Source organism: Gopherus evgoodei, chromosome 6, assembly GCF_007399415.2.
Source record: "Gopherus evgoodei ecotype Sinaloan lineage chromosome 6, rGopEvg1_v1.p, whole genome shotgun sequence".
NCBI lineage: Eukaryota > Metazoa > Chordata > Testudines > Testudinidae > Gopherus > Gopherus evgoodei.
In genome coordinates this window covers 90,007,269-90,020,279 of record NC_044327.1, presented here as the reverse complement: position 1 = coordinate 90,020,279, position 13,011 = coordinate 90,007,269, and the positions used below count along the sequence as shown (strand labels likewise).

The 13,011-nt window shown below is 44.5% G+C and overlaps 1 protein-coding gene across 5 annotated transcripts in view; it reads right to left on the bottom strand.

Moving 5' to 3' along the window:
• Nucleotides 1-9,440: 9,440 nt before the first annotated feature.
• The window catches only part of AGGF1 (angiogenic factor with G-patch and FHA domains 1), a 43,021-nt gene continuing 39,450 nt past the window's right edge, over nucleotides 9,441-13,011 (bottom strand). For 4 of the 5 annotated variants that reach the window (XM_030565653.1, XM_030565650.1, XM_030565651.1 and 1 more), the window contains exons 13-14: nucleotides 12,300-12,399; nucleotides 9,441-10,624 (exon numbers count right to left, since the gene is read on the bottom strand). In XM_030565653.1, the coding sequence (XP_030421513.1) occupies nucleotides 10,424-10,624; nucleotides 12,300-12,399 (301 nt within the window). In that variant the 3' untranslated portion in view covers nucleotides 9,441-10,423. Of the gene's footprint in view, nucleotides 10,625-12,299; nucleotides 12,423-13,011 lie in introns of those variants that run through there. The other variant, XM_030565654.1, reaches the window with a different exon arrangement.

The following is a 13,011-nucleotide window of genomic DNA, read 5'->3' as shown; positions in this document are numbered from 1 at the left end:
TTGCATAGCCAGATGACTGTTTTATTTGAACTTAATTTGTTTGGAAAATGTTCTTTATAGTGATAAGTTTAAGGGAGTAGAGAGCCCTATTTAGCACTCTACTTAAGCCACACTCTCATTCAGTTCAGTGAGTTATGACTCATAAGTGCTGAATAGGGGACTTGATACAGTAGCCTGTTTAAACCGGTGGCTCTCAACTTTTCCAGATTATTGTCCCCCTTTCAGGAGTCTGATTTGTCTTGTGTACCCCAAGTTTCACCTCACTTTAAACTACTTGCTTACAAAATCAGATAAATAGAGAAGTGTCACAGCACACTACTGAAAAATTGCTGACTCATTTTTACCATATAGTTATAAAATGAATCAATTTGAATATAAATATTGTACTTGCATTTCAGTGTATAGTGTACAGAGTAGGGCTGTCAAGTGATTAATCGCAATTAATTTTTTCATTGAGCTGTTAAATAGAATACCATTTACTTAATTTTCGGATGTTTTCTACATTTCAAATAATTTTCAATTACAATACAGAACACAAGTGTACAGTGCTCACTTTATATTTTGATTACAAATATTTGCACTGTAAAAAACAATTGTATTTTTCAATTCACCTAATACAAGTATTGTAGTGCAATCTCTTTCTCATGAAAGTTGAACTTAAGAATTATGTACAAAAAATAACTGCATCTATTACTCCCCACCCCATCACGATTTTTCACACTTGCTGTCTGGTCACCCTAGCATGCCACATGCACTGGTGCCGGAAGTTTTTCCCTCAGCGGTATCTGTAGGTGACCAGCTCTGGCGCCCCCTGGAGTGGCACCCACATGGCGCAGCATAAGGTGTGCTGCGGTCTCCCCCCACCCTCAGTTCTTTCTTGCATGAAACTCTGTCAGTGGGGAAGGAGGACAGGTCATGGAATGGACATGAGCAACACATCTCGAAGAACATCAGTTACGGAAAAAGTAACTGTCTTTTCTTCTTCAAGTGCTTGCTCATGTCCATTTCAGATTAGGTGACTCCAAAACAGTATCCCTGAAGGTGGGTAGAAGTTCACGGATTTGCAGATTGCAACACAGCTCTGCCGAACCCAGCGTCATTCCTGTCCTGCTGAGTGATGGCATAACAAGCGGTAAACATGGACAGAGGACCACGTTGCGGCGCTACAGGGATGTGTGCCAGGAAGGCTGCCAAAGACACCTGATCTCTCATCAAGTGGGCTCTGACAATTGGCAGCAGTGGAACCCCTGCCAGGTCGGAACAGTTCCTTATGCATGAGGTGATCCAACTGGAAATCTTCTGCGAAGACACTGGATGAGCCATCATCCTATTGGCTGTAGCAGTGAAGAGTTGAGTCAATTTATGGAAAGGCTTGGTACGTTCTAAGTAAAAAGCCAAGGCCCTCCGGATGCCCAGTGCATGAAGACCCCGTTCACTAGTCTTGTGCGGTTTGGGACTGAACACCGGGAGGATGATGTCCTGGTTCATATGGAAGGTGGAGACCACCTTTGGCAGGAAGGCCGGGTGGGGCTGCAGCTGAACCTTATCTTTGTAGAAGACCATGTAGGGCGGTTCTGAGGTCAAGGCTTTAATTTCCAAGACCCCGTCTCGCTGATGTCACTGCCACCAGAATGCCACCTTCCATGACAGATGGGAGAGGGAGCAGGAACCCAGTGGTTCAAGGAGCAGGCCAGTGAGCCTAGAGAGGACCAAGTTAAGATCCCACTGTGGGATGGGAGCCCGCACCTGTGGGAAGAGTCTCTTCAGCCCTCTCAAGAATCTGACTGTCATGTCATGGAAGAACACCATCTGTCCTTTGATCAGCAGATGGAAAGAGGAGATGGCTGCAAGATGCACGCTAGTGGAAATGTGTGCCAGGCCCTGGTTCCTCAAATAGCTCAGTGGTTTGAACATTGGCCTGCTAAACCCAGGGTTGTGAGTTCAATCCTTGAGGGGGCCATTTGGGGATTGGTTCTGCTTTGAGCAGGGGGTTGGACTAGCTGAGGTCCCTTCTAACCTTAATAATCTATGATTCTATGAAATGGAGCAGGTAGTCCAGGACAGCTCATATGGAGGAACATGAGGGAGAGATGCCATTCAGACATCCAGTGGGAAAACCTCCATTTGGCCAGGTAAATCAGTCTAGTTGCAGGCTTCCTACTTTCCAGGAGGACCTGTTGGACTCCTTCCGAACAGGTCTGCTCCTCCAGGTTCAGCCACACAGCATCCATGTGCGAGGTGGAGGGACGCGAAGTTGGGGTTAAGAGCCGACTGTGGTTCTGCAACAGCAGGTCCGGTCAGTTGGGCAGGGGCCAGGGAGGAGCCACTGACAGGCTCATGAGCATGCCAAACCAATGCTGATAAGGCCACGCTGTGGCAATCGTGATAACCTGCGCCTGGTCTCTCTTGATCTTTGTCAGGGTCCTGATGATGAGTGGAATCGGAGGAAACGCATACATCAGGCTCCCTGACCATGACAGGAAGAAGGCATCAGGGAGGGAGCCCTTGCTCAGAACCTGTCGAGAACAAAACTGGTGCCATTTCCTGTTCTGTCTGGTAGTGAACAGGTCTGCTTGGGGAGTTCCCCACCTTTGGAAGATCATGAAGGCTACCTCTGGATGGAGTGACCACTCATGGAGAGAGAAGTCTGTGCTGAGCTGGTCTGCCCATGTATTCCTGACGCCGGGAAGGTGACAAGCTTCCAGGTGGATATCATGGCTGATGCAGAAGTCCCACAGATGGAGCACCTCCTGCCAGAGAGCCAACGAGTGCGCTGCCCCTTGCCTGTTGATGTAGAACATTGAGGCCGTACTGTTCATCAAGAGTCTTACCACCTTGCCCGACAGGTAGGGCAAGAAGACTCTGCATGCTATCCAGACTGCTCGGAGCTCTTCAAGGTTTATGTGTAACTGTGCCTCCTCTGGGGACCACATCCCCTGTGTCTGGAGGTTGCCAAGATGTGCCCCCCAGCCGAGGTCTGAGGTGTCCAACACCAATGCAATGGAGTGAGGAGGGTTGTCGAGTGAAACCCCTTCCAGGACTGTCCTGTGGTCGGTCCACCATTGCAGTGAGGTAAGTATCACCTGTGGAATGGTAACAATCTTCTCCAGGGGGTCTCGGGACTGGAAATAGACCGTCGCCAGCCATTGTTGCAGGGGCTGCATCCGGAGCTTGCCATGGCGGACCATGTAAGTGCATGCTGCCATGTGGCCCACCAGGCGTAGACAGACCCTGGCTGTAGTCAGGGAACGCAGAGACTTCCGTAACGAGGTTTGTTATCGTGTGGAACCTTTCCAGCAGCAGAAACCCTCTGGCACAGGTAGAGTCGAGGACCGCTCTGATGATCTCTATTCTCTGCACTGGCACTAATGTCAACATTTTGTTGTTCACCAGTAGGCCCAGAGAGTGGTATGTGGCTTGAAGCATTGCAACATCCCTTCGGACTTGAGAGCTGGAACCACCCTTGACGAGCCAGTCATCGAGGTACAGGTAGATCTGGATACCCTGGCACCTGAGGTAAGCCGCTACCACCGACATGCACTTGATAAACAACCTTGCTGAATGGGAGGACCATAAACTGGTAGTGGTGGGGCCCCATCATAAACCCGAGGAAGCGCCTGTGTGCTTGAAAGATGGCTACGTAGAAGTATGCATCCTTCAAGTCGAGGGCGGCATAGCAATCTCCCGGATCCAGAGAGGTGATACTAGAAGCCAGAGAGACCATGTGGAAGTTTAGCTTCTGTAGGTACTTGTTGAGGTCTCGCAGGTCCAGGATGGGCTGTAGACAACCCTTAGTTTTGGGGATTAAAAAGTACCAGGAATAGAACGCCTTGTTCCTGTACTTGAGAGGAACTTCTTCCACTGCACCCAGCTGTAGTAACCCTATTACCTCCTGCACGAGGAGACTCTCGTGAGAGCAGTCCCTGAAGAGGGACAGGGAAGGGGGTTAGAAGGGAACTCGAGGATCTAACCCCATTCAACTGTGGTGAGGACCCAGCAGTCTCACGTTATAGTGGTCCAAGCTGGGAGAAAAGGGGAAAGGTCATCAGAGACACAGGGAAAAGATGGATCGGGGAGTAGTCTGGTAGGTCACCCTTGGGCACACTCTCAAAATAACCGTTTGGCCCCCTACTTATTAAGGGTCAAGCCCAACTGGGCAGAGGGTGGAGGCAGGTAGTTCGGGCGGCACTTGTAGCCCTTGGCTCATTTATGGGGTTGGTCCTGCTGAGGCTGGCTCCTCTAGCCCTGATGCTGCTGTGGTTTGAACTGCTTATGCACCAGGGCTGGGACGTAGAGACCCAGGGTTTTCAGGCTGGTGCGAGAGTCCTTAAGGCCATGCAACTTGTTGTCTGTTTGCTTCTCAAATAGGGCCCCACCACTGAAGGGCAGATCCTGCAATGACTTCTGGGCCTCGGTGGACAACCCAGAGAGGAGCAGCCAAGAGACTCGTCGCCTGGAGATAGCGGAAGCCACGGTACAGGGAGCAGTCGGGTCCTCCTCAAGGATCGCTCGGAACTCCTTCTTGGAAGCCTCAGGGAGCGACCCTTTGAACTTGGCCATGCCTTGCCGCATATTGAAGTCATATTGGCTAAGGAGGGCTTGATAATTGGCTACTCTCAGCTGAAGGCTGGAAGATTAATAAACCCCTTCGCCTGAGAAGATCGACCTTCCACGAGTCTTTAGTTTTGGGGGTGGCCCCGGGTTGTCCCTGCCTCCTCTTGTGGGTCACCACCTCAACCACAAGAGAATTGGGGGCTGGGTGGGAGTATAGGTACTCACGCCCTTTGGTCGGCATGAAGTACTTATGTGCGGCCCTTTCAGAGATGGGCCAGGGAAGAGGGGGTCTGGCACAGGGCATTAATGATTTTGGAGACCCCTTCATGAAGGGATAGGACCACCCTGGTGGTCACCAAAGAACATAGGACATCAGATAAAGTCCGAGGACTCTTCCAATTCCTCTGCCTGAAGCACCAGGTTAGAAGTGACCCTCTTCAAAAGTTCCTGGTGTGCTCTGGTGTCATCCTGAGAAACCAAGTGAGGGGGCCCTGTGATAGCCTCGTCTGGTGCTGATGAGGATGACGCCGGTGCTGTGGGAACCTCTATGTCCATTGGTGGTCTAGCAGCTTGCGCCCCTGGGTCCTCCTGGACCTGTAAGGCTTACCCTCTGAAGCCTTGAGTACCAGAGGGGGACAGGATACTGAGGCCACTGGCCCCTCCAAGGCTCCCAACACCGATCGGGCAGCCTGGGAAGGTTGAGCAAACCCCCAGGGGTTCTACGGGTACCATGGCGCTGGCCACTGTACTTAGGGCCATGGGGCAGGTTTCGGTGCTGATAATGTAGTCAGCTCCGCCAGTATTGGGGCTTGTCTTGCAGTCAGAGAACCTCACTCTGAGCCAGAGCTACCAGCAGAGTGGTTGGTACCAGGTGACCAGGATTGGTTGCTCCGGCCTGAAGCCGACCTGTCTGAGCGAGATTGTCTTGGGTGGGCTCTCAGGGTCAGACAGCGTTCGGCAGATCTGCATCTGATACTTAGTGATCCACACCTCACGCTACTCGACTGGTACCAGGACATTGAATGGGAGCGGGAGTTACTACGGGCCGGTTGCTAGGAGGATCATCCTGAGTAGAGCCATCTCCTTCTTGGAATGGGCAATGATGGCCCAGCAATCGCTGCTGTCTGATTGGTCCCAGGATCAGTACCAGGCCCTTAGAGATAGTCAGGGCTATCTCTAAGGGCCCAAAGTTCTTGCTGGGTGGCGCGTGCCCCAGAGGGTCTGCACCATTCCAAGAGCGAGGTACACCTTGAGTCCCTTGATCGGTGCCCCTGCTGTGGGCTCAGCTTATTTATAATGTCACCTGAAAATGAGCACAGGTGTTCACATTGCACCATTGTAGCTGCCATTGCAAGGTATTTACATGCCAGATATGCTAAACATTCATATACCCCTTCATGTTTCAGTCACCATTACAGAGGAGAGTCTTCCATGCTGATGACGCTTGTTAAAAAAATGCATTTATTAAATTTGTGATTGAACTCCTTGGGGGAGAAGTGTATGTCTCCTGCTCTGTTTTACCCATGTTTTGCCATATATTTCATTTTATAGGAGTCTCGGATGATGACCCAGTACGTTTGTTTTAAAAACATTTTCACTGCAGATTTGACAAAACCAAACAAAAGGGACCAACATGAGATTTCTAAAGATAGCTACAGCACTCGACCCAAAATCTGAGAGGGATGAGGTGTGGAGCATGCTTTCAGAAGTCTTAAGAGAGCAACACTCCGATGTGGAAACTATAGAACCAAACCACCAAAAATCAACCTTCTGCTGGTGGCATCTGACTCAAATGTTGAAAATGAACATGCATTGGCCCGCACTGCTTTGGATTGTTATTGAGCAGTACCTGTCATCAGCATAGACGCATGTCCTCTGAAATGGCGTTTGAAGTATGAAGGGACACACGAATCTTTAGCGCATCTGGCACATAAATGTCTTGCGATGCTGGCTACAGCCATGCCATGAGAATGCCTGTTCTCACTTTCAGGTGACACTGTAAACAAGAAGTGGGCAGGATTATCTCCTGCAAATATAAACAAACTTGTTTGTCTGAGGGATTGGATGAACAAGTAGTAGGACTGAATGGACTTGTAGGCTCTAAAGTTTTACATTGTTTTGTTTTTGAGTGTAGTTATGTAACAAATCTGTATTTGTAAATTGTACTTTCATGATAGAGATTGCACTACAGTAGTTGTATGAGGTAAATTGAAAAACATTCATTTTTACAGTGCAATATTTAATAAAGTGAGCACTGTATACTTTGTATTCTGTGTTGTAATTTCAATATATTTGAAAATATAAAAATATCCAAAAATACTGAATATATTTCAATTGGTATTCTTTTGCTTAACCGTGCAATTAAATTGTTCAAGACTAATTTTTAAATCATGATTAATTGAGTTAGTCATGTGAGTTAACTGCAATTAATCAACAGCCCTCATACACAGCAATATAAACAAGTCATTTCTATATGAAATTTTAGTTTTTATTGACTTCACTAATGCTTTTTATGTAGCCTGTTGTAAAATTAGGCAAATATCTAGATTTACTGTACCCCACTGAATACCCCCACGCATACATCTACCCCTGGTTGAGACCCACTTAGAAATAGACAAAGATGGTTATTTAACAGAGCTTATCTGCTATTGCCCCTCTCCAAATATGAAAGTGATGGTTGGTTAAAGTAATACTGCTTTTCCTCCAACACGTTCTTATGAAAACTCAGACTCTGGAATTTGTCAAACCTACATTGACTTATATAAACAACTGACATTTCTGAAAACTGTCTTTAAAGTGATGGAGACAAGGTGGGTGAGGTAATATCTTTTATCGGACCAGCTTCTGCTGGTGGGAGGAACAAGCTTTTGAGCTTAACAGTGCTCTTCTTCAGGTCTGGGGAAGGTAACTAGAGTGTCTGAGCTAAATACAAGTTGGGACTATTAAGCAGATGGGGCAGGGGAGGAGGGAAAAGCATGCCTGCTATAGGAGACAATTTAACATGGAGTGGGCAATTAAGGGTTAGCAGGCTGTAGGATGTTACAGATTGTCGTAATGAGCCATAAAACCAGTGTGTCAGATTAGTCCATGGTAATGTCTAGCAGAATTATTAGGTTCCCAAGCTTGTCTTCTGAAGGTGTTGTGCAAGTTTCCTTTGAGGACAGAGAGGTTGCATGCAGTGTGATGATTGCTTAAGGAAAAATGCTCACTCACGTATGATTGTATTATTTCAACCAGTACTTTAAACTGATCATTTATAGAAACAATGGACAATTATGATAATGAAAACATATCTAACATTCTGTATCTTTACGCACAACTCATCTCCTAAACAGGGAGTGGAGAGAAAGCTATTACTCTGTAAAATTACATTTAACTCAAATAGCTTTTAGTCAATTTGAACCCCTTTGAAGAATTGACTTGTACATTCAAAGCAAACTGTGGGACACCTATTAAATATCTACAAAATAGTGGCAATGCAGCAGTTCTTAAAACTGTAGTAATTAATACTTAAGATTCAAGTTCCAACAAGCTTTTGGAAAGACAATCCAACAGGGAAAACAAATGCTTCTATTGTAATTGAATACTTAAGTTACACTACTGTCATTTCACAGTAAATCTGACTAGTCTTTGCAATGGTAACCAGAACTTGATATTAAATATTAAATCAGATACTTCTGTCAAGACTCTTGATTTGCAAGAATGTTGCATTGTCTTTCATTTGTCCTTTCCACCCGCCCACTTTCCTTTACTAAGCTATGAGGCTTCACATATGCTACCTTCCTCCCCAACCGTTGTGGGCAGGGCTGAGAGAAAATGTTAGCTACTGCCAGAAGGGCTAAGGGTAGCAGAACCAGGCAAATAAAAGGCAGTGCTGTGTTCATCTCAGCTTTGACAGAGGACAACTGTAGGATCAGATACCAAAGGAAAAATTTTCAAGGGGCCTTTGAAGTGGACAGGCACACCTGTTTGTGAACATAACTCATTTAACATGATGATATGTGTGAACCACTGATCTGAAAAGTAAATATTTGCTAGCAGCAGAGAAATAGTGTCTATAATTCCTTAGTTGTGGTGGTGCAGATTCATAGGTTATTATTGCATATGCATGAGCAAGCATACGTTTTTACTTGTAGGGAAAGTACTTTCTTCATGTAAGATCAAAATCTCAAATATTTTTACAAAATCTTGTTGCACTTTTCCAGGATTTTTTTTTTTCTTTTAAAATAAAAAGGTACTTGGACTAAGCTTCCCCCTTAACTATAAGAAAAGCTTCAGAATGCCTTGGAATATGAGTCACACTTCTGGAGCTACACCTTCAGAAGTGACTCAATATGTTAATTTGTTATGGAATATAGTCTTACAGGAAAATGTTAGCACTAAACTATATTGGTAATTGTGATGTCTTCAATTTACCTGTACATGTACAAAGACTAATGTTAATATTTTGATTTCTTCAAAGCTAGTTTAATACAGAATTGCTATAGCTGTTCTAAGCACTTGTACACAAAACTGTTTAAAATACTACCTCTGGGCAAGGCATTTTTCAGTAGCTGCTTTCAGATTATTAACAAAGGCTTTAAACTACAACATTAACTAGTAATCAAAGCATCGTTATTTCTTATTACGCTCTCTGGTGCCTCTGATGATAAGAAATGCTAAAAAGAATGACTAGCAGCTGTTCTGGCCTCAGCAGGATGCTTGCAGTTGCACAGTTTAGCCCTGGTACATAAGGTGGATGTTATGTCTGCTTACTGGTCTCCTTTACTGTGACAGCAGTATCAGGATATTTTAACCTGAATGAAGAGAGATTAGGAAAGTGTCCTAATTTTAAAGAGAACCCCCACATCCAACATACTCATAAGTTAATGTCAAGAATCACACAATTTAAATTTGACAATATTTCATTTATTGTGTTTAAGAACATTCAATAAATATCACGTTTTCAGTTTCAGATTTGCAATCCTTGTGCACAGAAAGTCTGATTTTTTCCCCCTGGCATAAACTCCATTGCCAGCAATGGGTGTATGAGAACAGCCAGCCTGAAGAGGCTAATAAATACTGTAATACTCCTAAATAGCAGGTTTCTGAGCATACCCCTTCTAAATGGTATGTTACAGATTCATCATACAAATTCTTCACAGAAGAAAATAAGACTTTACTACCAACTGTCCTCTAAATATTGTTCTTTTACTAATAGTGGTCATTTATTTCATGGAACACAGTATTTAGAAATACAAAGTAGACATGGATTGTTAAAAATATCAGGAATTTAATTTCATATATGAAGAGTAAATTGAGATGCATGTGATCAGTACTGAATTGTATGAATTTAGTTGTAATGTGCCTCTAAGTCACAACAATTCGGACCAAATGCTCACAAGAGAGGAAAAGGCAACATTTAAAAACCTCTTGCATTGTTTTGTGGGTTTTTTGCTTGTTAGAACACTAAAAAAATAATCTTCATAAGTTTGGAAAAAACAGTTTAAAAGCAAATCAAAATAGTTTTAATTGCAGTGGGTTATTGTATTAAAAAATAAATATTTAAAGAAAATTCCTTCCCTTAATGAGCATCACATTCAAGTACTTCCATTTGAACATCTTTCTAAACAATACCTGCATCAGTCTGGTTTTCACTGCTTATTTTTATTTAAAAATTGTGGGTTTTTTTTTTTAAAAAAAAAGTGTGAACACTAGTGTAAACCAAATAAAACTATAGTTAATCTTAATATACACCTCTGAATCTTGAGAAGATTCTTCACAGCTGTATATTACTTATGACCCAACTTCTAATTTAGCAAAAAATAAAAATAAAACTCTCAGACATTCTTTATATACATGAATTATCCTGCTCTGGGATTGAGTATTTTCATTCTGCAGTCCCTCTAACCCAAGGCATAACTCTGGGTGCATCTTTCTGCGTTTTAGCTTCCTGGAAGCTTTCAGCAAATCTCTCTCTTGCTTTATCCCAGTTCTTTTTGTTCTTGCTGTTGATGATCTGAACATCTTCAACTGAAGCTGGTCTACTTGTACCCAAGCCTGCATGCATCTTGTGTATCTCAACCTGGATCTGTCAGACACATTGAAAAGTGTTATGCATTCCATATTTCAAATACTTCAACATTACTGTCAGGGGTGAAAGTAACTTAAAAGACTTACCAGTATGACGGAGTCCTTAGCGGGGCATGGCCTCAATGGAAAGAGGCGAGGCCTTTCAAGATTTAAAGGCGCTGGGGCTCTGGCTGCAGCTACCAGCTGCAGAGGCGGCTGGGAGCTCAGGGACAAATTAAAGGGCCCGGTGTTCCTCCCTCCCACTGCAGGGAGCCCCGGGCCCTCTAAAGCACCGCGGAGGCAGCAGGGTTCCAGCGGTGATTGAAAGGGCCCGGTGCTCCGGCTGCTGCAGGGAGCCCAGGGCCCTTTAAATCACCACCGGGGCCCTCCTGCCATTGCTCTGGGGTAGCAGCAACAGGGCTCCGGCAGCGATTTAAAGGGCCCAGGGCTCCCTGCAGTGGCAGGAGCACCAGGCCCTTTAAATCCCTGTCCGAGCCTAGCTGCCAGAGCTCCAGCAGTGATTTAAAGGGTCTGGGGCTCCCCATAGCAGCTGGAGTCCTGGGCCCTTTAAATCACCACCACAGGTACACCATAGTGGCTTACTTTCACCTCTGATTACTGTATACCTATCAAGGTCTGTAACTTTAAGAAACCTGCTATGTTTGACTAACAATAAAATACCCAAATCATGAACACTGATTTCATGTTGATAAAAGCCTGCTACTCATCCCATTCAATAAATAAATAAAATAAAATCCACAACATCCCAAACCCGGAACTTTTTAGATGCTGAACAATCTAAAGAAACGTAAGAGGATGTTTTAGCATGTATGCAACTAGCATATTTTTTAAATTTGTGAGGCACAGTCCACCCTCTACCTTTTCCATGCAAGTGCCAGATTCTCACTCCATAATATAGCACCTACCACTCTAAAATCCAAACCCCGTATCTATTCTATCTGCATCTGCTGCTCCATAACAATCCTTTCATCTTCGGAAACCGACATAGTGGCTGTGCTGGGTGCAGAAGGGGTGCATTTGGAAGGTGCTGCAACACAGCACTGCATAGATTCTGGGCAGCTCAGTTGCCCTTAGGCAAGCAGAACTTAAACAGAACTCCCACAGCTCTCTAAGTTACACTTTTTTGATGGGAGGTGTGGCAAGGAGGCCACACTGGCTTCCATGGCAGCTCAAAACTGGAAGGGCGCAAAGTGGCTTAAAGCCACCTTAGCCCTTTTCTACTCCTCCATTGGTTGCAAGTTCTGTGCTATCACACTGTGGGGCACAGCAGAGGATCTTACCCAAAAAGTCTATCTTTTAACATATTTGCACGCTCCCTATAAAAGGGAGAACACAAAGGAAATTAGTTCTCTAGGCTTTGTGTGAAGCATTAAGATAACTGAACTACTGATTAGCTATCTAGACACAGTCTGTACCCCAGTCCCAACCTCAATTCCCTAACAATGTATACACCACTAACATTTTCCAATGAAGCACAGCAACTATTGATATATAATTTCAAAATACTAGATTAATATTTTAAAAGTGAGTACAGCCCTGCTGAAATGCCCCACATCCAGTACTTTGAAATCCTGTAAGTTCCCAATGACTTACAATGAAACTAGCATTTTCGGTGCAAATGCATTTTTATATCTCTGTGTAACCTGTAAAGCAAAAAAGTCACAGAAACCTACCGGATTCTTCATTCCACCACCATCCTTGCCTAGCCCTTCTCCTTTTTTCCATCCCATCTTCTCCAGCATTTTGCGACCCTTGTTGCTATCACTGATTTCACTTTAAAGGTAAAGTAAAGTTAGCTAAAAACATGAGGAGGACAAAATAGAATATTAGCTCTATTCCTAGTGTTTGGGGTCTGTTTTTCAAATGTGTGCACAACTGCTGCTCCTGCAAACTAGGCAATTGCACTTGCCATTACCTATATGCAAGCATGAGGGGCTGAACATGTTCATGTCTGCCTCCAGGCTATGCTGAACACAATGCAAAAGCTAAACTTTATTGAATTTTTGTTGGCACTGACAAAATCTGTTTCAAGAAATGAAGTGACTTTTTTAGTATACACTAGCTTGTGAAATTGAGTTAGTCATCCTTTGCAAAAATTGCCATTTTAAGTGAAGGGACTGTTCCAATCTTGGCTTGCTATATTTTCCATGAACAGAAAGTTGTAACTCTTGTTCTCCAAATGAATTGCCTCCACAGAGCCTCATTGTACAGTCTGAGTCCCTGGCAGCTTGACACCCAATACTATCACAACAAACCCTATATGTCCTGAGCCCCTTGTTTCTCCATCCCAAACCACCAGCCTCTGCGTCCATCATGACCACCATCAAAACCCTCCTCTGCCCACCAATCCTAAGTGCCCTATCTGCAAGTTCATTTGACAACCTT